The 25,861-nt window shown below is 41.3% G+C and overlaps 1 protein-coding gene across 2 annotated transcripts in view; it reads left to right on the plus strand.

The window, feature by feature from the left end:
• The window catches only part of armc2 (armadillo repeat containing 2), a 247,514-nt gene that overhangs the window by 110,558 nt on the left and 111,095 nt on the right, over positions 1–25,861 (plus strand). For both annotated transcript variants that reach the window (XM_043687091.1, XM_043687090.1), the window contains exons 7-8: positions 20,910–21,017; positions 23,927–24,102. In XM_043687091.1, the coding sequence (XP_043543026.1) occupies positions 20,910–21,017; positions 23,927–24,102 (284 nt within the window). The remainder of the gene's footprint in view (positions 1–20,909; positions 21,018–23,926; positions 24,103–25,861) is intronic.

Consider the following 25,861-nt stretch of genomic DNA (forward strand, 5'->3'; position numbering starts at 1 on the left):
CTTTTTGCACTCCTGATTTCCCTCTTAAGTATACTCCTACTGCCTTTATACTCTTCTGAGGATTCACTCGATCTATCTTGTCTATACCTTACATATGTTTCCTTCTTTTTCTTAACCAAACCCTCAATTTCTTAAGTCATCCAACATTCCCTTTCCCTACCAGCTTTCCTTTCACCCCAACAGGAACATACCTTCTCTGGATTCTCGTTATCTCATTTCTGAAGGCTTCCCATTTTCCAACCGTCCCTTTACCTGCAAACATCTGCACTCAGTCAGCTTTTGAAAGTTCTTGCCTAATACTGTCAAAATTGGCCTTTCTCCAATTTAGAACTTCAACTTTTAGATCTGGTCAATCCTCTTCCATCACTATTTTAAATCAAATAGAATTATGGTCACTGGCCCCAAAGTGCTCCCCCACTGACAACTCAGTCACCTGCTCTGCCTTATTTCTCAAGAGTGGGTCAAGTTTTGCACCTTCTCTCGTAGGGACATCCACATACTGAATCAGAAAATTTTCTTGTACATACTTAACAAATTCCTCTCCATCTAAACCTATGTCAGTCCCAGTCTATGTTTGGAAAGTTGAAATCCCCTACCATAACCACCCTATTATTCTTACAGATAATAGATCTCCTTACAAAGTTCGTTTCTCAGTTTCCCTCTGACTGTTAGGAGGTGTGTAATACAATTCCAATAAAGTGATCATCCCTTTCTTATTTCTCAGTTCCACCCAAATAACTACTCTGGATGTATTTCCAGGAATATCCTCCCTCAGCACAGCTGTAACGCTATCCCTTATCAAGAACGCCACACCCCTCTCCTCTCTTGCCTCCCTTTCTATCCTTCCTATAGCATTTGTATCCTGGAACATTAAGCTGCCAGTCCTGCCCATCACTGAGCCATGTTTCTGTAATTGCTATGATACCCCAGTCCCATGTTCCTAACCATGCCCTGAATTAATTTGCCTTCCATGTTAGGCCCCTTGCATTGAAATAAATGCAGTTTAATTTATTAGTCCTACCTTGTCTCTGCATGCTCTGACTGTTTGATTCACGTCTGTTCTCAACTGTACCAGTCTCAGATTGACCTCTTTCCTCACTATCTCCCTGGGTGAATGTTTAAGTCGCTTAAATGCTTCTTTGCTTCGTCAAACGCCTTCCTCTTTCGGACCAAAGCTGGGGAAAAGCCCTGAAATAACATAATCTTGGATCCTTTATAAATCATGGCTTGGGGATCTTTCCCAAGATTTCTGGAGGCTTCCAAGATAATCTGCCTCTCCTTGTAGCTCTGCAGCCGGAACAGAGCCGGAACAGGACCGGGCAGGGACACTGGTTTGAGCCAGGCCCATGCACTGCAACCTGGGTAGGCCCATTCCACCCTTACCTGGCCTGATTCAGCCTCCAGATTTAACAGTGCTTGAGGAACACTGTAAGCTGGCCTTCTTCTTCCCGTTCAGGAAAGCCCAGCAAATGAATATTTTTTCAACGACCTCGATTCTCAAGTCGTTGATGTGATTCTGTAAGGTCCGGACTTGCTGTTCGAGAGTCTGGACCCGATCCACGGCCAATTCTGCTATGGTCTTGGAGGTTGCGGCCTTTAGCTCCGCCCCTCCGACTCAGCACTCGATTTCTTCAATGTCTCGGCTGTGCTTTTGTAGCACGACCAAGAATGAATTCCATCGACTTCGGGACTCTTCAATGGAGGCATCAATCTTCACATCAAGTTTAGTGATTATTTCTGTGAGGCCCGCCACCATAGTTAAGTCCCCGGGGTGGCTGCGGACGCCTCTGCTGCAGCTCGGGAGGGTGGGGGGAGGGCTCCTGCCTGCTGAGAACTGCGGGCTCCTTTCCCCCTAGTCATTTTTACAGGAGACTAGACTGTTTAAATTTAGTGCTGAGCAACTAATTACATTAAGTAAAAACTATTTCAAATAAGTTGGTGAGTGTGGTGGAGGCGGGTGACCCACTTTGCCCAAGTCTTGGGAGGAGCATTGTAGACTCAGACTTGCTGAGTCGCTGCCATCTTGGATCTCCCCCTGAGGCATCCTTGATCCTGGCACCAGGGAAGCAACACACCATTCTGATTTTTTGCTGCTGGCCACAGAAATGTCTGTCTGTACTTCGGACTAGAGAATCCCCTGACATAATTGATCTCTTGGAACCTGATGTACCCCTCGTTGCATTAGAGCCAGTCTCAATACCAGAAACTTGGCTGTTCGTGCTACCTTCCCCTGAGAATCCATCACCCCCTACATTTTCCAAAACAGAATACCTGTTTGAAATGGGTATATCCACAAAAGACCCCTGCACTAGCTGCCTACCTCTTTTACCTTTCCTGAAGTTAACCCATCTATGTGACTGTATCTGAAATTTGCCCCCCTTCCTATAACTGCCATCCATCACATACTGTTGCTGTTGCAAATTTCTCGTTGCTTCTAACTGTCTCTCCAACTGATCCATTCGATCTGATAAGATTCGCAACCTACAGCATTTATCACAGATATAATCCGCAGTAACCCTTAAACTCTCTTTTGTGACAAGAAGCACATATCACTCTATTAAAGGCCATTTTTGCTCCTTCACAACCTACAGACCCAGTAAATAGCACTGTCTTTGCTTCCTCTACAAACACTGCCCCAGATTAAATTAATAGTTATGACTTATATTTTAAGTTTAATCAAGAGACATATAGTCAAGAAAGAACCCATTCCACTCACTACTGCAGACTTTGTTGGCCACACTTAAAACAACAATTAACTTATCTGATTCTGTGCTGTGAACTTTGCCCAACAGTTCCTCCAAGATCTGTTGTGAGTTTCACTGTTTGTTAATTTTCCCAGACGCACTCCGATGTCCAGCGATACATGAATAAAACTGCAAAGGCAGTAACTGTGCAGGTTCACTGTGATGTCAGTTTCTTTCTCTCTCTCTCTCCTGCACTGACCTCACTATGTGCTTCCTTTGTCTGCTCTTCTCCCTTTAAAAACTGCTGTTGTTTTGACTTTTTTTTTCAAAGTTCCGAAACAATGCAACAGCATATAAAACAATAATTGCTGCTCCTGGAATTCGAGGAAATCACCTCCAGCACCTAAAATGCCTCAAAAAAGGAGCAGTTCTTACAACCAGAAATTTTTCCCGACATCCATCTTAGATTATGAAAACCCCTTCAAATGCATCAGATATTTGATTTGGAGATGCTGGTGTTGGAATTACATTACTCTCAATGTCTCATGTTAGTGAGTGTAGAAATGGTAGGAAATAGCCAATCAATGCATGACAGGAGGACTTTGGATTCTGGGGACTTTGAGGCAGCTTCTGAAGGAGGTTGGGTCCATTCTTCAGGGTTCAGACGGTTGTGGGACAGGTTACTGGTGTGTTGTAACCAACTAACTGAGTGAACCGACTCCCTAAAGTATCGAATAGGGTGAACAGTGATGGGCAGGATATTATGCTTAATATGATTTAAGTTGTGTGGTCCAGATGGTTTTCACCTCAGTTTGCTGGAGGAGATAGTATGTGGAGAGAGCTGAAGGGCTCTGGATTCACATGACATCTCAAAGGTTTGGAGATTGGAGAAGAGGCATATGGGCATTTCTAGTAACTGAGTTGGTCAATTTAACAACAATGATGGGTAAGATTTTAGAAACAGCAGAGAGAAATACAGCAGGAACTTGAAGAAGTTTTGAGTTATCGAAGGAGAGCCAGTATGGATTTATAAAAGGCAGGTCATTCTTGACTAATCTGGTTGAAGTAAAAGAGAAGTTTGATGGATGTTATTGACATGGATTTTAGGAAAAACATTGACAAAGTGACACATAAAAGATTACTTATCAAAATTTAGCCTCTTGGAATTGACTGTCAGTGTAAAATTGGGTTTAAAAGATTGGCTTAAGGATGGAATGTTAGACAGAGTTATCATCAATGGTTCTGTTTCAGACTGGAGGATGGAAAACAGTAATAGTTCCTCAAGGGTTAAAGCTTAGACATTGCCCATTTGTTTGTACTTAAATTAATTAGATATTGGAACGCAAAATGCCATTTCAAAACTTACTAAGGATAATACAAATAGACTACAATGTTACATAAATAGGCTAGCAGAATCCATACTATCTATATTTAATAACTCACACTTCCTTTAGTTACTTAGGATAAAAACATCAGTATCAGATGACTTATTCACTTTCAACATAGTTAGCCTTTCCTGTATCTCCTTTTTCTCAATTTTTAATCCCATTCATTACCCCTACCATTTCTGCTTATACTAATAATTTGTCATCTTTTGCTAAATAAATGGTCATTACAATGTATTAATTATGTATTCTACCCTTTTCCTGAGCCTCCAAGCAAATAAAACCCTCTTTTTCCCAAGAGGAGACATTGTATCTTCTACTGTCTGCTCACTATGTACTCCTATTTAGAAGATATTGAGGTTCCCATTTATGTTGACTGCCATTCTGTTCTCATATTCTTTCCTTCATTTTTCCTCTCAACCTATTATATTTTACCTGGTTCTTCCTTGATTCTGAAGACAAAGGGATCCACTTATCTTAAAATGCAATTTCAGAACAGTGTAACGTTAGCATAGTACAACGCCAGCCTAACTTCATTGTGTTCAAAGGAACGTGATAAAACACTAATTTCCTGTACTATTACGCACAAATGACAACAACATTTTCAAATTACATGTTCCCATCTTTTGGGTTTATGTCTTCCACGGTTTAAGTCACTTGCTGACCCTCTCCCTCTCCCTCTCTCTTGCTCATTCATTGATATGGTATGCTTCATATACTTTATTTCACCGGAGTTAGAATATTTGGGAAGTCAGTTTTGTAGAGATGTTCTATACTTTTAGAATTCTTTTTGGATATTCATTCATAGAAACTGGGTGTTGCAAGCAAAGCTAACATTTATTATCTATTTGTAATTGCCTTGGGAACGTGATTGTGAACTATCTGCTTGAACCACTCCAGTTTGTGTAGTGTAGATACACCCATAAGTGCTGTTGGGAGAAACTTCCAGAATTTTGACCCAGTGACAGCGAAAGAATGGCAAACAGTCCAGATCAGGATAGTGTATACCTTAGAAGAGAACTTGCAGATGATGGTGTTTCCACTCCTCTGCTGCCCTTTTTCTTCTCAGTAGTAGAATTAATGGGTTTAGAAAGTGCTGTTGAAGGAAGCTTAGCAATGGCAGTTAAAAGAGACTGGCTGACACTTCTGTATAAATTGAAACTTGCTGATCAAATCTATTCCTTCCATGAATGGTATGCAATTTTGATTGCTGTGTGTTTTTTTTTGATAATCTTTCATAAATATTGTAACCTTTTATTATAACATTTAAGAGTGTGCTGTCTTGTTTTTATGAGATGTGTTTGAAGCTTTATAAAACATAAGTTGCTTATTAGAACACACAAAAACAGAAAATGCATACATGCTTCATTAACCTGATTACCTAATGAACTACCTAAAGATATATACATACTGTGGCAAGTGGATGGGAACCACAGCAGTAAGTCAGCACATGGTAGATTGAGGAGAAGGGAACCATTAAGGAAGGAAGAACAGGCAGGGCCACGTTAATAAACATGGCAGGACTGATGGTCTGAAGTATAATTATTTAATACATGGAGTGTAACAGCTAAGGTAGGTGAGTTTAGAGCCTAGATTAGTATGTAGAATTACAATGGTGTAACAATTACGGTATATAGAAACTTGGTTGAGAGAAAGGCAGGATTGGTGGCTCAATGTTCCAGGGTTTAAATGTTTCAGACATGATAAAGAGGGATGGAAAAGGGATGGTAGAGTTGCATCACTGTTTAAAGAGAATTTTGAAGCTACTGTAAGAGAGAACATCTTGGAGGATTACTCCAGTCAGGCCATATGGGTAGAACTCAGGAGTAAGAAAGGTGCAGTCACTACGATGGGGTTATACTAATGGACTTCCATTAGCCAGTGGGAGAAAGAGGAACAGATATGTAAAAAGATCATGGAAAGATGTGAAAGCAACAGGGTTGACTGGGACTCCCTTGGTGCCAGGGGTCTAGATGGGGCAGAATTTGTTAGATGCATTCAGGAGGGTTTCTTGAAACCATATGTAGCTAGTCCATCTAGCGAAGGGGCAATACTAGGCCCTGTGTTAGGGAATGAGCCTAGTCAGGTGATCACAGTTTCAGTGGGAGAGCATTTTGGGAACAATGACCATATTTATGTAAGTTTCAAAATAGTTACAGATAACAGTAAGACTGGTGCTAAATTGGGGGAAGTCTAATTACAACAGTATTAGGCAGGACCTGGAGAATTCAGATTGGGGATGGCTGTTTGAGGATAAATCCACATCTGACATTTTGGACTCTTTAAAAGGCCACTTGATCAGAGTACAAAGCCAGCATATTCCTGTGTGGATGAAAGATAAGGAATGGCAAGATTCAGGATGACATTAGATTTTGAAAGTTCAGTCAAAAAGGAGAAGGAAGCATATGTAAGGATAGGAAACTGAAATCAGACAAGGCACTTAAGGAATATAAAAGAAGTCAGAAAGAACTTAAACAAGAAATTAGAAAGGCAATAAGGTCATGAAGTGTCCTTGGCAATTAAGAGTAAGGAGAATCCCAAGGCATTTTATACACAAGAAAGAGCTAGGGAAATGGTTGGTCCACGGAAGGTCAAAGGAGGGACTTTATGCATGGAGCCAGAAGAAGTGGGTGAAGTCCTTAATAAGAACTTTGCATTGGTATTCAGTATGGAGATGGACATGGATGATGGTAAGATAAGGGAGGGGTATGTTGATATTCCAGGCATGTCAATATGAAGAAGGAGGAGGTTTTGGTATCTTGAAATGTCAAGGTAGATAAGACTCCAGGGCTTGATAGGAGCTATCCTTGGATATTGAGAGAGGCAAGGGAGGAGATTGCTGGAGGCTTGACAGAGATCTTTATATCCTTTTTGGCCACAGGCAAGGTCCCAAAGATTGGAGAATAGCCAGTATTGTTCCAGTGTTTAAGAAGAGCAAAGGGGATAGTCCAGGAAATTACAGGCATGTGTGCCTTACATCAGTGGTAGAGAAATTATTGGAGAAAAGTTTTAGAGAAGGATTTACTTGCATTTGGAAAATAATAGACTTATTAGGTATAGTCTGCATGGCTTTGTGCAGGGGAGGAGTTGTCTTAAAATTTGATTTGAGGTTTTTGAGAAAGTGGCAAAGATGGTTGATAAGGATGGGATAGTGGACGTTGTTGTAATGGACTTTAGAAAGCATTTGACAAGATCTGTCATAGTAGGCTGGACCAGAAGAAGTCATGTGAGTTGGTAAGTTGGATAAAAAATTTGTTTGATCATATTATTCCGAGGGTAGTTTTGGAGCAAGGTTTTATGACTGAATTGGAGATGCCGGTGTTGGACGGGATGTACAAAGTTAAAAATCACACAGCACCAGGTTATAGTCAAACAGGTTTAATTGGAAGCACACTAGCTTTCGGAGCGCCGCACCTTCATCAGGTGATAGTCCTGATTGACTATCACCTGATGAAGGAGCGGCACTCCGAAAGCTAGCGAGAACATAGAACATAGAACAATACAGCACAGAACAGGTCCTTCGGCCTATGATGTTGTGCCGAACATTTGTCCTAGCTTAAGTACCTATCCATGTACCTATCCAATTGCCACTTAAAGGTCACCAATGATTCTGACTCTGCCACTCCCACAGGCAGCGCATTCCATGCCTGGTAAATCTCCTCTGCACCCTCTCCAAAGCCTCCACATCTTTCCTAAAATGAGGCGACCAGATCTGCATACAGTACTCCAAATGTGGCCTTACCAAGGTCATATACAGCTGCAACATCACCTCACGACTCTTGAATTCAATCCCTCTGCTAAGACACCATAGGCCTTCTTGCAAGCTCTATCCACCTGAGTGTCAACTTTCAAAGATCTATGAACATAGACCCCAAGATCCCTCTGCTCCTCCACCTTACTAAGAACCCTACCGTTTACCTGTATTTCGCATTCTTATTTGTCTTTCCAAAATGGACAACCTCACACTTGACAGGGTTGAACTCCATTTGCCAAGTGTGCTTCCAATTAAACCTGTTGGACTATAACCTGGTGTTGTGTGATTTTTAAATTTATGATTGAAGGTCTGTAACCAGTGGTGTTCTGCAAGGATCAGCGCTGGGATAACAGTTGTTTGTAATATATATGATGATTTGGATGAAAGTGTAGGTGGACTGAATAGAAAGTTTGCAGATGACATAAAAATTAGTGGAGCAGTGGATAGTGAGGAAGATTGTCGAATGATACACCAAGATATAGATCTGTTGGAAAGTTGGGTGGAGAAATGACAGATGGAATTTAATCCAGACAAGTGTGAAGTGATGTATTTTGGGAGGTCAAGTACAAGAGGAAAGCAGGACCTTTAGGAGCATTGGCATACAGAGGGATCTTGGGGTGCCACTCCCTGAAGGTGATAACACAGGTGGAAAGAAACATAGAAGATAAAAGCAGGAGGAGGCCATTCAGTCCTTTGAGCATGCTCTGCCATTCATCAAGATCATGGCTGATCATCCAACTCAGTAGCATAATCTTGCTTTCTACTCATAACCTTTGATCTCATTCACCCTAACTGCTATATCTCACTGCCTCTTGTACATTCAATGTTTTGGCATTAACTACTTCCTATGGTAATGAATTCCACAGGTTTAGCATTCTTTGGGTGAAGAAATGTCTCCTCGTCTCCTTTCTAAATGGTTCAACCCGAATCCTCAGACTGTGACCCTTGGTTTTGGATGCACCCTCCATTGGGAATGTCCTCTCTGCATGGACCCTATTTAGCCCTGGAATGTTATAAGTTAGAATTTTATAAATTTCTATAAGATCCTCATTTGTTTGAACTCCAGCAAAAACAATCCTAACTTAGTCAATCTCTTGTCATATGTCAGTCCCACCATTCCCAGAATTAGCCTAGTGAATCTTCGCTGCGCTCCCTCGAGAGCAAGAGCATTCTTCCTTAGAAAAGGAGACCAAAACTATACACAGTATACCGATTGTGGCCTCACTGCAACAACACATCCCTGTTCCTGTACTCAAAACGTCTCACAATGAAGGCCAACATACCATTTGCTTTCTTTATGCCTGCTGCATCTGCATTCTTACCTTCAGTGACTTGTGCACAAGGACAGCTAGATCCTGCTGCACACTCTCCTCTCTCAATTTGCAGCCATTTAGGTATTAACTTGCTCCTTGTTTTTGCTTCCAAACTGAATAACCTTACATTTATCCAAATTATACTACATCTGCCATTGATTTGCCTACTCACCTAACCTATCCAGGTCATGCTGAAGGATTGCTGCATCCTCATCACAGTTCACTCTCCCACCCAACTTGGTATCATCTGCAAACTTTGAAATGTTACATTTGGTTACCTCATTCACATCATTGATACATATAGTGAATAGCTGGGGTCCCAGTACCGATTCCTGTGCCACCCCAATATTGCCAATTTGAAAAGACCCATTAGTTCCTACTCTTTGTTTCCTCTCTGCCAACCGGTTTTCCGTCCATCTCAATATCCGTCCATCTTATCATCTCAACTTTCCCCAATCCCATGCGCTTTAATCTTGCAGAATCTCATTGACTGGCTCTACCTTGAGAAAGTGAGGACTGCAGATGCTGGAGATCAGAGCCAAAAATGTGTTGCTGGAAGGGCTTGTGCCCGAGGCGTCGATTCTCCTGTTCCTTGGATGCTGCCTGACCTGCTGCGCTTTTCCAGCAACACATTTTCGGCCGCGACTGGCTCTACCTTGTCAACTCTACTAGTTACATCTTCATAGAATTCCAATAGATTTGTAAAGCATGATTTCCCCCTTCATAAATCCATGCTGACTCTATCTGATCCTGCCACTACTTTCTAAATACTTCACTATAAAGTCTTTAATAATGGATTCAAGAACTTTCCCCACTGCCGATGTTAGGCTTACTGGCCGACAATTCCCTTGTTTTCTCTTCACCTCCCTTTTTGAATATTGGCGTGACATTAGCTACCCTCAAATCTGCAGGGACTCTTCTAAAGTCTGTAGAATCCTGGAAGATGACCACCAATGCATCCACTATTCCTACAGCCACTTGCTTAAGTACTCTGGGATGTCGATGATCAGATCCTGGAGATTTATCTAACATCAATCCCATCAATTTCCCCAGCATTCTTTCTCTGCTAATATTGATCTCCCTTAATTCTTCTCTCTCACTAAGTCGTGCATTCTCCAACATTTCTGGTATCTGCAATGTGTCCTGTTTTGTGAAGACAGAACCAACATTATATTCGGTTGCTCAGCCATTTCTTTGTCCCCTATTATACATTCTCCAATTTCTGTCTGTAGGGTACCTACGTTTGTCTTCACCATTCTCTTTCTCTTCACATATGTATAGAAACTCTTAGTGTCAGTCTTTATGTTCCCTGCAAGCTTACTTTGGTACTGTATTTTCCCTTTCTTAATAAATCCCTTTGTCCTTCTTTGCTGAATTCTAAATTGCTGCCAATCCTTAGACCAATTATTTTCTTGCTTCTTCCTTGGATTGGATACTATCTTTAATTTCCTTTGTAAGCTACGGATAAGATGGTAATAAAGGCATATGGCATGTAGCCTTCATTATCTGGGGCATTGTGTATAAAACTGGAGGCTTTGGAGAAGATACAAAAGAAGCTTACCAGGGTGTTGCCTCGATTGGAGTGTATTATCTTTAATTAGATATTGGACAAAGTTGGATTGTTTCACTAGATCATCAGAGGCTAAGGGGTGACCTGATAGATGTCCAAGTAGTCAGTTGAGGGTGCGAGTGAGAAGGCTCTCTGCCTGTATGTCTTATTTAATGCAAATTTGAATTATTATTTCAGTGATTTATACTGTAAGTATAATAGTAATGCATTGTGTGTATTGTATATTTTTACATTGATTGTCTGGACCTTGAGATCAATCGGAATATTTGATTAACTGCACACTCCTGATCCCAGAAGTGCCAGTTACTAAAAGGTTTGCTGATGTAAAATTAAGAGAGGCATAGTTGGAGTCTTTTCCCAGGGTTCAAATGTCAAATACTATAGGGCATACTTTTAAGGTGAGAGAGGGTAAGTTTAAATGAGATGTGTGAGGAGCACAGCAACGTTGAAAATGCTGCTGAAGCTGTAGTAGAAGCAGAAAAGATAGAAGCAACTAAGAGGCATTCAGTCAAACATATGGACAGAAAAGGAATAAAGGGATATGGGCCATGTGCAGGCAGATGGGATTAGTTTAGAATTGTATCATGTTTGACACAGGCATGGTGGGCCAAACAGCCTGTTCCTGGGCTTTTCTACTGTATGCTTGTTTGGAACTGAAAAGTGAGGGAAAAAGGGTTAAGTCACTTTTATAAGACTGATTGAAAAGAGGGGAGTAAAACTCTAGAGTTGAGTATGGTAACCATTATATGGAAGCAATCAGTAGTTCTAACAGCTTGTGAACACTGTTTTATGATCAAGCAAAGGTAACATTCTGGATTGAAGTCAACTGCTACCTATATTTGGCGGTAGGATTTGAAACCCAGGAGATAATTTATCAATTCTATGTCTTTTTTTTAGATTAGATTAGATTAGATTACTTACAGTGTGGAAACAGGCCCTTCGGCCCAACAAGTCCACACCGACCCGCCGAAGCGTAACCCACCCAGACCCATACTCCTACATTTACCCCTACACCTAACACTACGGGCAATTTAGCATGGCCAATTCACCTAACCCCTGCACATTTTTGGATTGTGGGAGGAAACCGGAGCACCCGGAGGAAACCCACGCAGACACGGGGAGAATGTGCAAACTCCACAGAGAGTCGCCTGAGGCGGGAATTGAACCCGGGTCTCTGGCGCTGTGAAGCAGCAGTGCTAACCACTGTGCTACCGTGCCGCCCACGACTTCTTGAGAGGTGGTATTAATCATCAGCAGTCATGTCCTACCCAGTTGCTTTCTTGCCGTAAAAATGTTTGTAGTTGTCAAAAGTGACAATCCTACTCTCAATCCATAAGTACTTTAGCTGCATCATGAAAGAATTATTCGGGTATACATAAATGGCGAACAGGAAACACCACGGGTTGAATTTTACCAAAAATCAGTTAAGTATCAATTTCAGGGAACTTCATGGAGGGTTTCTCTGATTGAACCCTTATAAATGATCTCACATGATTGTCTGTTGCTCGCTTCATTATGAAGCACCACCAATCAATGGCACCACTCTCAAGCTATCTTGTGCTTACTGGCAGCAGACATACTCACCATTGCCGGGAGTTTCCAGAATTCCTGCCGCCGGAACCATATTTAAACCCAGCTGTGCACCAGGTCAAACACTGTCAACCACTGATAGTCCTTCACAGTACATGGTGTGGGAAATAAACGGAAAAGTCCTGAAGGCACATAAGTGATACGTCATTGTAAATAGTATCTAACATTCACTTTATGTCATCACCTGAACATCGACTGTTATAGTAACTGCTACCACAAGAAATAAGCCTACACAGGCTACCTGACATGTTAGAACCCTATCTGAGAAGTGCTACTCTTTCAGTAAATCCCTGTGTAGCATAATATCTTGTCATTGTTCAAACCCGGAGCATCACATGTTGGAAATCTTTCAAACAGTTGAACACTTTAACTTTTATTAACAAAAACATAATGATTGGAACTAGATTGACCTCATTGACTCCGGGGTCGTTGATTGGGTTTGTAAACCTGGGCCAATTAGGAAAGCCCTGGCGACGCCCTGGCTGAAGCAATATTACAGAAAATTTATACATTACCTGGCTTCCATCTTGGCAATCTTATATCTGCTATTGAAAAAGGGTCAGCTTTTGAAATGGCCACGTTGCCAAGAATAGCCTTTAAGGAAGTGAAAAAGCAGCTATCATCGGAGGTGTTGGCCCACTATAATCTGAAGCGAGAGGTAGAGCTGACATGCAATGTCTTCTAGTATAGTATCTGGGTCGTGTTGGCTCACCAGTGGCCCAAAGGAGAGGAACACCTGACCATGATTGCTTCCTGGACTTTGTCTGATGGCAAATGCAAGTATGCCCAGATAGAGAAGGGAAATTTGGCAGCCATCTTTGGTATGAAGAAGTTCCAGTTTAGAAAAAGAATTAAGCATATGTTAGGTATAGACAGGATAGATCGAGTGAATCCTTAGAATATAAAGGCAGTAGGAGTATACTTAAGAGGAAATCAGGAGGGCAAAAAGTGGACATGACGCAGTTTTGGCAAATAGGGCTAAGGAGAATCCAAAGGGTTTTTATAAATACATTAAGGACAAAAGAGTAACTAGGGAGAGAATAGGACCCATCAAAAATCAGCAAGGCAGACTGTGTGGAGCCCCGGGAGATGGGGGAGATATTAAACAAGTATTTTGCAGTGGTGTTTATTGTGTAGAAGGACATGGAAGATATGGAATGTGGGGAAATAGATGGTGACATCATGAAAAATGCCCATATTGCAGAGGTGGTGGTGCTGGATGTCTCGAAATGCATAAAAGTGGATAAATCCCCAGGACCTGATCAAATGTACCCTAGAATTCTATGGGAAGCTAGGGAAGTGATTACTGGGCCCTTTGCTGAGATATTTGTATCATCGATAGTCACAGGTGAGGTGTCAAAGACTGGAGGTTGATTAACGTGGTGCACTATTTAAGAAAGGTGGTAAGGAAAAACCAGGGAACTACAGACTGGTGAGCCTGACATCGGTGGTTAGCAAATGTTTGGATGGAATCCTGAGGAACAGGGAGTACATGTCCTTGCTTTTCCAAATACTGATTATGGATAGACAGTGTGGCTTTGTGTCTGAGAAATCATGTCTCTCGAACATGATTGAGATTTTTAAAGAAATAACAAAGAGGATTGATGGCAGAGAGGAAGATGTGATATGTGGATTTCAGTAAGGTGTTTGACAAGGTTCCTCATGGTAGACTGGTTAGCAAGGTTAGAACTCATGGAATACAGGGAAAACTAGCCATTTGGATACAGAACTGGCTTGAAGGTAGAAAACAGAGGGTGGTGATGGAGAGTTGCTTTTCAGGCTGGAGGCCTGCGACCAGTGGAGTGCCTCAAGGATCGATGCTGGGTCCACTACTTTTCGTCATTCATATAAATGATTTAGATGGAAACATAGGAGGTATACTTAGTAAGTTTGCAGATGACTCCAAAATTCTTGCTAGTGGACAACTAAGAAGGTTATCTCAGAACAATGGAATCTTTTATCAGATGGGCAAATGGGGTGAGGAGTGGTTGATGGAGTTCATTTTAGATAAATACGAGGTGCTGCTTGTTGGAAAAAAAAATCACAGCAGGACTTATTCACTTAATGGTAAGGTCCTAGGAGTTTGCTGAACAAAGAGACCTTGGACTGCACGTTCATAGTTCCTTGAAAGTGGAGTCACAGGTAGATAGGATCGTGAAGATGGCATTTTGCATGCTTTCCTTTAATGGACAGAGCATTGAGTACAGGAGTTGGGAGGTCATGTTGCAGCAGTACAGGACATTGGTTAGGCCACTTTTGGAATATTGCAATTCTGGTCTCCTTCCTATCTGAAGGATGTTGTGAAACTTGAAAAGGTTCAGAAAAGATTTGCAAGGATGTTGCCAGGATTAGAGGATTTGAGCTAAAGGGAAAAGTTGAATAGGCTGGGGCTGTTTTCCCTGGAGCGTCAGAGGCTGAGGAGTGACCTTATAGAGATTTATAAAATCATGAGAGGCATGGAATGGATAAATAGACAAGGTCTTTTCCCTGGGGTGGGAGAATCCAGAACTAGAGGGCATAGGTTTACGGTGAGAGGGGAAAGATATAAAAGTGACCTAAGGGGCAACTTTTTCACGCAGAGGTTGGTACTTGTATGGAATGAGCTGCCAGAGGATGTGGTGGAGGCTGGTACAATGACATTTAAAAGGCATTTGGATGGGTATATGAATAGGAAGGGTTTAGTGGGGCATGAGCCAAATGCTGGCAAATGGGACTAGGTTAGGTTAGGTTATCTATTCAGCATGGATGAGTTGGACCAAAGGGTCTCTTTCCATGCTGTATATCTCCTATGACTCTCGTACCTTTACAGACAGGAATTTGTCATATTAGCAGATCACAAACTCTTGCTAGAGCTACCGAAGGAAGACAAGGAGGCGCCACCTGTAGTTAAAACACTGTCAAAGAAACCAAGTGGCTAATGCAGATGCCTTGAACCACCTCCTACTGGCAGATACTTCACCAATGGTGCCTCTCCTGGAAGAATCCATTTTGGTTTTGAAGCTTTTGCATACCCTTCCAGTCACCACTGACAATATCTGACAAAGATCCAGTCCTATCAAAATTAAAACAACTGATGGGAATCGGGGAAACAGAAGGGCCATCATAACCCTACTGAAACCTTTCTGGACTCAGCGAGACCAGATCACTGAAGAGGACAGCATTTTACTATGGGGAGCAAGGGTGATTGTCCTGATAAAGGTAGTCACCAGATACTGACTGAATTCTACCAGGGTCATCCTGGGGTTTCCAAGATGAAGATGCTAGCAAGAAGCTATGGATGTAGGTTTGCTCGCTGAGCTGAAAGGTTCATTTCCAGACATTTTGTTACCTTACTGTGGTGAAGTCACTTCCTGTTCCTTTTCTCAGGTGGTGGTAGAAGCATGGCATTCCAACCAGAACTCTATCAAGAAACACATCGATTAGACTCTATCTACCATCCCCTGAGAAAAGGAACAGGAAGTGACTTCATCACAGGAAATAACATAGCCACAGGAAATGACATCACCAACCCAAAGAAATAGAGTTCAGGAATTTTCAGCATTGCTTTGCATGAGGTGCACTGAAGATGTTACCTAGTAAGGTAACGAAACGTCTGGAAATGAACCTTTCAGCTCAGCAAGCAAACCTACATCCTAAACCTCAACCTGAGCTACAAATCTTCTCAAAACCCGCTAAGCAAGAAGCTATGTCTGGTGACCGGGTTTGTCTGCTGACATAGCCGAGTTGGTGGAGCAATGCTCAGAATGCCAACAAGAACATAAATTGCCACCAGTGATGTCCCTACATTTGTGGGAATGGCCAAGAAAACACTGGATTCAGTTGCATGTCTACTATGCTGGTCTTTTAATGGACTTAATTTTCCTGGTCATTGTGGACGCCGATTCAAAATGGTTGGATGTGCACGGAGTTTGTTCAGCAAACTTAGGCATGATGAATTAAAACCTGTGAGCATCGTTCACGATACACGGACTCCCAGAATCTTTGGTCACGGACAATGGAATGTCATTTATCAGCAGGGAATTCAAATATTTCATAGTCCAATGGCATTCGGCACAAAAGGATAGCTCCATACCATCCATTGTTCCACAGTCTTGCGAAAAGAGCGTTCAAACATTGAATACATGGTTAAAGAAGCATCTACAACATCAATTGCTACCAAACTGTCCCAGTTCCTGTTCAATTATAGAACCGACCCCCCACACACGGGCATAGCTCCAGCAGAGTTGCTGATGGGGAGAAGACTCCGCACCAGATTAAACCTGATATTCACAGACCTGGGGGGTCGGAGGGGGAGGGGGGTGTTGAAATGGCAACAGGAATTTCAAACATTCCTGAAGAAGGGCTCATGCCTGAAATGTCGATTCTCCTGCTCCTTGGATGCTACCTGACCTGCTGCGCATTTCCAGCAACACATTTTCAGCTCTGATCTCCAGCATCTGCAGTCCTCACTTTTTCCAACAGGAATTTCAATGCCAGCCATATGCCTCCTCTGAGCAAGAGAGACAATTTAATTCAGGGATGAAGTTTGGTGCCAGAACCATGGAAATGATCCTATATGAGGTTGATGAGAGTTCAGGTCCTGTCACTTACAAAGTTTGCATAGGTGATATAATCCTGAACAAATATGTGGACCATCTGAGATCTGTTATCTCTCAAATGGGCCAGGAGCAAAACCCCAATAGGTAGAAGGCCTGTCAAACTGTAGGTTTCCCCTCTCTCTAGTGTCAAGCAAACCTGAGCCCAAGATGGATGCAGCCTTGATACTGTTACTTCTGGAGAAGGAAGAACTCTTGAGACACTCCGGGCACAAAAGGCAGGCTATGGTATGGTACGTAGTGCCAATGGTCAGAGCCCGACTCAGAGAAACCAAACATTGGATGAAAATGTTGCAGGAAAAGCTACAAGTGAAGGACCACACCCACATCCCCAGACTAAGTGGAGGAGGGATATAGTGATTGGAACCAGGTTGACCTCATTGGCTACGAGGTTATTGATTTGAGCTTGCTAACCTGGACCAATTAGGAAAGTCCTGGCTAACCACTGTAACCAGGAGATTAGAATCTCCTCCGTTCAGGCGACTAACTCCAAGCTAGCTGGCCACAGACCATGTACAGTGTATAGATAAATAAAGGATGGCTTGATGATGGGACACAGGCCTCTGATTATTTCAAATGGGAAAAGTGAAGAAAACGTCAATAAAAGTTTTACATTCGTTTCAGGGAATCAATGATGGCTGCTTGCAGTTTGAGTAACAAAAAATTTGCAATCAATGAATAATCACTTCATTCATCACATCTATTGAAAGCAGGCATCAGTTAAATACTGTTTTGTATCTCTTGATTGCACCACTCTAAGCAGGAGGAACATCATCTTCATCATGACAATGTCCTCACCTTCCTCCTCAGAAGACTACTGCCACTCTCCAAGTTCTTTCAACATCTGCCAAACACTGTCTTTGCCTGCTGCAGGTTTGTGGCACACTCTATAAGGACTGTGATGGTGACCCAAGATATCCTGAATCTGTGTGGCAGCAATATGACGACTTCATGTTAAAGGAATAACATCAAGGACATTAGACCCTGGGAATCCTATACCTTCTCTACCTTGTGAAGGACCTTCTGCTGCAATGTCTTCATTTACATTCATTTTGGCAGCCACTGGAGATTGCTCCTGCTCCAGGCTTGCTGACAGATTTGTTCCTTCTCAATTTCTCTGCATTTTAATTGCATTCTGGCCACGATGATAACTCCTGCCGTGGCTGGATCCATTGGGCATGGTTTCAATGAACCTATTTGAGGAATATTAGAACAGGTGTTTGGTTACATGACCAGCCAGAATGTGCATCATCTACATATAATAGTTTGGCATAGGTCCTGATAGCACCCTGAAATGTATAAACATGGACCTTCATAGTCAACTTCATTTTGATGTATGCAGCACAAGCCATTTCATAAAAATAGTGGGAGAAGGTATATTTGGTAAGATTACTGAAATCTTGTTTCCTCCATTCCCCTTTATCTATAAAGGCGATATTACATAAGAATATGTTGGCAAAACTTACATTTCAAAGTGAGAGTAATCAGTTCTGTAGCCTTATGCATCTTATAAGACCTTAGATTGTCTTTGTGAATTGTGGCCCTCAGAAGACACTTTTAAGGCCACATGTGATTACTTCCCCCTGACAAAGATTGATCAATTTGTAATGACCAATATCATGGTCAAGATTGCTTGAGCCTGGGTTTTATTTTTGACAATGTTGGTCACTGCATGCATTTTGCATGCAGAAGTCTGCAGTGACAGATGTCTTAAACTAGTACTTTGTAAGTGACTGATGACATTGCCAGTTGAAGGGCCTCACATCACCTTCAAGTTCACATTCAAGCAGAAAAACAAACTGAATGCGACCACTCTGAATGTGGTGACAGTCATTTAAAATTCCATTGTGCATTTGTGATTCAGATTAGGGTGGAAGGCAACATGGGTCATGCTGCAGACTGTCATTGGCTCAGTCTGTTAATCTACATGACTTTCCAAATCTTCGTGTTCCTTTCTTCCTTGCACTCTCTGTTGACCTATCAATTCTGAATTTCCATACATTCCTACCCAGTCTTCATCTTCCAACATTATGCTCCTGACCCTGGGCTGATGGCTTAGATACACCAATCAATGTCTTTTGACTGATCCCTATTTATGCCAGGCTGGTGGCGACTGCTGATGGTTCTGCCTTGCCCAGTAATACATGTCCTATAATGCACTATCATTTCCCACCACTATAATTATAGTCCCCTCTGAATCCCAGCATGCTGTGTCCAATCCTCACAATTGACTTTCTTGACTTGCTCACCACAGCAGTGGCTCCTGATAACCTGTCCTGACTTACAATGAACAGATTCCCAGACTGATCATGGTAACCCTCAACCAATTTTGATCGTCCAACTGATGAGTGTCCAGATCCCTGATTGGAGTGGGCATGGAGAGATTAAGAAAAGCTGGCCAAGGTGGAGACCCAGATGAACAATTAATGAGCTGGAGCTGCTGGATACCACTCCAGTTGTCATATTGGGGATCTCATTTTGCTATCTAGTTTCTCTGTTAGGTAGGAAGATAGCAAATCTCGTATAAGTGAATCAAGAATAAGCATTAATGATATATAAAGACATGCAAAAAGCCTTCACCACTCTTTAGCAGGATTCTTGACTTGTCATTAAAACCTTAAAATTAGATTCCTGACTGAGGGAAAATAATTTTGATTTCGCTATATTTTCCCAAATAATTCACCATTGCCCATGCCATTTAGGTGCTGAAGACTCTACCCATAATACCATTGACTTGCATGATTAAGGCAACTCTACAGCTCAACAATTCGATTTAGTGAGTAGGTGAACCATTCTGAGAAGAAAGATTGCAAGTAGAGTACTAGTCCGTGATCCAAAATGAACATTAGTCAGGGCCAAAGCAATGCAACAACTTGTTGCAATTTATCAGAGAGAAAATCAATTTGGGGGCCTGCCTACTGTGATTGTGCTGCAGTCATTCCTGCCTCAAGTCCATGTAACTTTCTCAGGGATGTTTCAAATCAGACATTAACATAATGATTTTCACAACCCCACTCATACTTCTAGGTTAAATCACATCCCAAGTCTCAATATTGGATGAGTAATGCTGATGAATAATGATCATGATTCTTTCCTCATTCATGGGATGAGGGTGTCACTGGCTAGGCAGCATTTATTTTCCATCCCTAACTGCCTAGAAGGCACTTAAGATTCAACCACATTGATGTGGGTCTGAAGTCCCAAATAGGCCAGACCAGGTTAGGATGGCAGTTTCTTTCCTGAAACAACATTAGTGAACTCGATGTTTTTTTCTGACAATCAACAATAGACTCATCATTAGACTCTTAATTCCAGATTTTCTTTCGTATTAAATTCAAATTCCACCATCTGCCATGGCAGGATTCAAACCTGGGTGCCCAGAACATGATCTGGGTCTCTGGATTAACATCTTGCAATAATACCACTTGGCTATTGCCTCCCCACGATAAGATAGGTAAGTGGGAGACTGTGGGGGAATGGTCCAGTTACCGGACATTACTGGCCAAGATTAATGCTCTGGGGTATGGGTCAAATCCCACATAGCAGCAAGTAGAATTTAAATCCAAGTTGTTAATAAAATCTGGAAACGAAAACTAGTCTTGGCGATGGCAATTGAGAGCTAACATTGAATGTGGTAAAAGGCCAGCACTAATGTCCTTTGGGGATGGAAATCTGTTGCTCTTTTCCAGTCTGACCTACAACTGACATCAGATCCACAGCAGTGTGATTGACTCTTAATTGTCTTCTGAAAAGTAACTGCCCTCAAGCAACTCTTTGGTAGAATTGTAGTAGTTCAAGAAGGCAGCACGCCATTACCTTCTTAATAGTAATTGGACACGGGCAACATATCTTAGTCTTTCAATTGATGATCAGACTTTCTTGCTGGTAGGGACGGCAGATTAAACACTCTTAAATACACTTCTGTACAGTTAATAAGTAATGAGCTAACTCCTGGCTCAGGAAGCTAATCTAAGCCAGATGAATCCAGACATTTGTGTAAGTTTGGTTATTGTTTCAGGGTCAAATGGTGATTCAAGGACATACGAAGATGAAACTGAGGAAGAAATTCTGTACTGGAATACAAAGATCCAGCCTCTTCTTGATGAAATTAAGCCTTTAAACAACGGTGGGTAGTTTTACTTTTTAATTTAAGATTTTCTGTTGATGGTCATTGCAAGCAATCTTCATTTTGTTTTAAATTAAACACGTCAGAAAACTGGAAAATGAGAGCACTGTGAAAGAAAGAGGAGACTTGGATATGCACCAAACAAACTAATGTTCCTTCACATTTCTTTTTCCTCCTTGCAGATTGGTTATTGCATTACATTATCCTTTTTAAGGTTGCTGCTAATGCACATGAGTTAAAGGGAATGTTGATTATGATCAGCCTATTCCCTGCACAGTACCTTCCAGGTTACTGCCTGCTATGTATATGCATATTTCAAAGAGAACACTAGGACAAAGTGAAGACTGCCGATGCTGGAGATCAGAGTCAAAAAGTGCAGCACTGGAAAAACACAGCCGATCAGGTGGTGTCCGAGGTGCAAGAGAATTGACATTTCGAGTATTCCTGATGAATAACTTATGCTCGAAATGTCGATTCTCTTACTCCTCGAACGCTGCCTGACTGGCTGTGTTTTTCCAGTGCCGCACTTTTTGACGCAAAGAGAACACTGTTCCCGAGAGCTGCTGGGTGAGTGGTAGGATGCGTTGCACTGACCAGCATGAGAGGCTGATGCATATTAGATGTCAAGTGAATATTCAATCACTGACTTTGACTCAGTGTAAGTTTAATAGCCCTCTTCTGGTACTGCGGTCAGGTTATGTGGTCTAAACTCTGGGAACTGACTTCTCTGGCTACCTGCTCCCACTCCCTATGGAGACTGATCCTTGAGGATCTCCTGGTTTCCATATCATGGCATCTTTCCTCCTGGCCATCTGTATAACTAATACCTCTAGTACCATATACATCAGTTTGGGTTCTTTTCCATGTCCAGGTAATCATTTTTTAAGATATTACGAGTGTACATATGTACTTACAAATATAAATTGAGAGTAGGAATAGACCATTTGGCCCTTCGAACCTGCTCTGCCATTTTGATCTGATTGTGAACTCAATTCCACTTACCTGACTACCTGCAATAACCTTTGATTCTCTTGAAAAATTCAAGGTGGCATTAGGTGATGATTTGGATAGAAATGATATACAGGGATATGGCGGAAAAATGCGAGATTGCCCCTAGGTAATAGAACTGGCTGAGGCACAATGGGCCGAATAGCCTCTTTCTGCACCGTAACAATTCTATGATTCATTGGATGCAGTTCAACCAGTCAAACACAACCAACATTCCCTTTTAAGGTACATGCATAAGACAACCCCTTAAATTCTTTTGTGTACTATTTCTAATACAAATGTATCATTTGTTAAGTAAGAGACTGCACACAATGTTTTAGATGTGGTCTCACCAAGTCCTGCAAAAATCTCAATCTTATTTCCTTTCAAGAAAAAAATAATTACCTTCCTAATCACTTGCCGTACCTGCATATTATTTGATATGATTCATGTACCAGTACACCCAAATTTCTTTGTATTGCATCAAATTGCTCCCTTAAACGAAGCAATTAGCATCCAGACAGGAAGACCACCCATTAACATGCGCAACTCCACAGATTAAATTTGAGGTCCCCATCCTACACTGCCCCATTTAATTCTGTGCCTCTCCCCCATTTCCGACCTACTTGTGGGGCATTAAGTTCTGCCCAACCCTGCCTGAACCTCCTCATGTGCGAACTACACAGGCAATATTGTGAATAGAACACTGGACTGGATGTCCAGATTCTTGAACAGCAATCATTTAAAATGTATACCTTATCCACTTCCATTTAATCGGGTGTGGGCATGTTGAGAATTGTGGCTTCTCTATCCCCCCCCAAAAAAGGATGTTTGAATTTCTCATACAATAGATTTCATTCACTGCTGTTTTGACACAGGTGTTTAAAACAATGCATTAGTAGGCAATTGGAGGAATATTCTGCTTTTAAAGCTGGACTGTTTTTTTTGTTGAACAACAATGAGCATGTAATGTTAATTGCTTCAGTTTTCTGCTTCAAATTTTTTCTTATGGGATTCCAGCTGCCTTTCAGGTTAGCGAACTACAACAATGTTAATTTTCATACACATCAAATGTTCCCATAACTGGTCAACTAATGAACAAGAAGATTTATTTGAGCCCCAGTAAGCAGCTGTTGGAAATTAAGCAAAGCACTAAATTTCTATGTTTATATTCACTTACAGCTTTTGAAACAATTATTTGTACATCCATGCTTTCAGAACCAAACCTTTTGAGTTTTGAAGGCAAAACTTTAGGCTAAATTGAAATTAGGTTACTACTGTTCTATTGCATACCAAGCATCTTTGTTTTCACTGAGATACATTGTCTCCCAGTACTCCAATGTATCAAATTTAATATTTTAAAATTCTAAATATTTAAAGTCCTGCATGATGTTGCTCTTCCAACAAGCTTCCACTTTCCTCCAAACTATTTATCTGGTTTAGGTCTTTTGTTTAATCTGCCCACAATCTCGGCCTTGCCCCATCATTAGCTGTCTAGTACCCATACCTCAATTATCTTAATGAACTCCTCTGCCTTTCCACCTCCCCTACTTCTTTTAAGATCTTTTGAAATCCCACCTTTGTCCGGACTTTTGTTTCTGCCTTATTTTTAAAATGACTCATTTTCAAAAATATAAACAAATTATTAATGTCACATCTCAGGACTGGATGCTTGTATATGTAAAAGGAAAAATAACTATCATTTGTAACTCAACCACTGTGTTCTGCTAGTTTAACATTGTCTCTTATAGCTCTTGTTGTTAGAACATAGAATGGTTTCCTTTATTGTAAAATAAAGATTGGTTCCAGAAATTAAGTCATTTGCAGACGTTGACTTCAGAAAATAAGGAGAATTAAATATAGAACTAATCATTCCTAATTGCAGAAATGAATGCAAAATAAAGTTATTTTGTTCTAATTAGGTAACGATGTAGAACATCTCTGCAAAGTATGTTCGAGTCTCTATTGTACACTGCAGGAGGGGAACATGCTGGGGAAAATATGTAAAAGAAGAGCTGTTCTTTTAAAAACACTGTATAGACTGGTGGATGTTGGCTCAGATCAGCTCTCCATTCAGCTGGCTAAAATTATACTGGCGGTAAGTTTGATTTTTTTTTGTAGAGTTCTGGAGCCTTGTTCCTAATTATGGCTTTTAGGTTTTAGTAGCTGAGATGCATATTCAATTCTGACAAAATTGATGAGCCCAGATTCTATTAGTAAGCTGCATCAGCAATTCATTAGACGTACCCACAGACTTTCTATTGGGCTTCGCACTGTTATCTGCTCTGATTTGGAAACTATTTTGGTATAGCCTCCTCTACAGGAAATCTGGAAATCATGTGACAAAACAAGTTACTGTGCAACTTCTTAATCAATCATATTGAAGAATTTTTGAAAATAAAATGGTTACAGCACAAAAGGAGGCCATTTGATCTGCTATATCCATACCAACATTTGTGGAAGACCAACTCACCTTATCCAACTTTCCCACCTTTACCCAAAAGCTTGCAAATATTTAAGCATCAGTTGATAAGCCAATTCTCTTTTTTATTGAAAGATTTTTATTTTTTTACAAAATTATGAGAGAGTATAGCAATCTTATGTGCAACAATAACAATAAGCTAACTGCTACTCTATAAAACAAATCAAAAATACCAAAAAAGAACAATCTTCCCATAGTACAATTCAATAAATAATTAGACATAATTTACATTAAATTAGATTGAATTAAGCTGAAATAACTTAACTTACACCACTGAGTACCACCTCACCGAAGCTCCCATCATCGGGCGCATCAGTTGACATACCTGTATTTTATTCGGGTTTCTTCCTCTCAGTCCCTAGTCCGCCAAATGTAGTCTTCATGGCTATATAAAGGCCCTAATCAGTATGGCTGACAAGTCTGCATCTGTGATTCAAAAAGGGCTGCCACGTCTTAGAAAAAGGTTCCATTTTCTGGTGCACCAAACTTGTAAAGAAGCCTGGGGAAACACGCTGCATCACTAAACTACGCTATCCTGAAAGGGGGGAGGGGTTTCTGAGATCCAGCTCATCAGAATGTTCTTCCTCCAGTTTCTTCCCATGCTCATCTAGAGAAGGCAGATTCGGCAATCCTAGTAGGAGGGATACTGGATCTGCCTTAACCTCAACCTCCAAGATCTCCTCCAACACATTTGCTATAGTGACCTAATATCTACAAATCTAATGGCACAACTACAAGCAGTGTGTTGAGAGTACCAATGTCTGTTTTACACTTAGGGCAATTTGAAGATGCCCCTTTTTAAAATTTTGCTAGCTGCTCTGGGGCCAGATGAGCCCTGTGGAGAATCTTTAGTTGCATGGCCTGCATTTTTATTACAAATCACAATCTTTTTCACATTCTCCCAAATATCCTCCTATACGTCTGATGAAATTTCTGCTGCCAATTCTTGATTCCAGATCCAGTAATGCCTTTCAATATCTTCCGAGGCACCCCCTCCCTGTAAATGATAGAGGGTACTAATGGAGAGAGTACCTGTGGACCAAAGCGCTCTCCTCTCCACATTGAACTTATAGGGATGGACCAGTAGTTCTTTTCTGTATAAAGTCCCTGATCTGAAAATAGCAGAATAACCCATATTTATGACCCAGCTGATCAAATGACATCATGACCTCCCCCTTGAATAGGTCTCCCAAACAGGAGACACCCCTAAACTTCCATAACTTAAAGCTGGAATCCATCAAACCGAGGAGAAAGTGAGGACTGCAGATGCTGGGGATCAGAGCTTAAAAATGTGTTGCTGGAAAAGCGCAGCAGGTCAGGCAGCATCAAAGGAGAAGGAGAATCGATGTTTCAGGCATAAGCCCTTCTTCAGGAA

Source organism: Chiloscyllium plagiosum, chromosome 3 (genome assembly GCF_004010195.1).
Source record: "Chiloscyllium plagiosum isolate BGI_BamShark_2017 chromosome 3, ASM401019v2, whole genome shotgun sequence".
NCBI lineage: Eukaryota > Metazoa > Chordata > Chondrichthyes > Orectolobiformes > Hemiscylliidae > Chiloscyllium > Chiloscyllium plagiosum.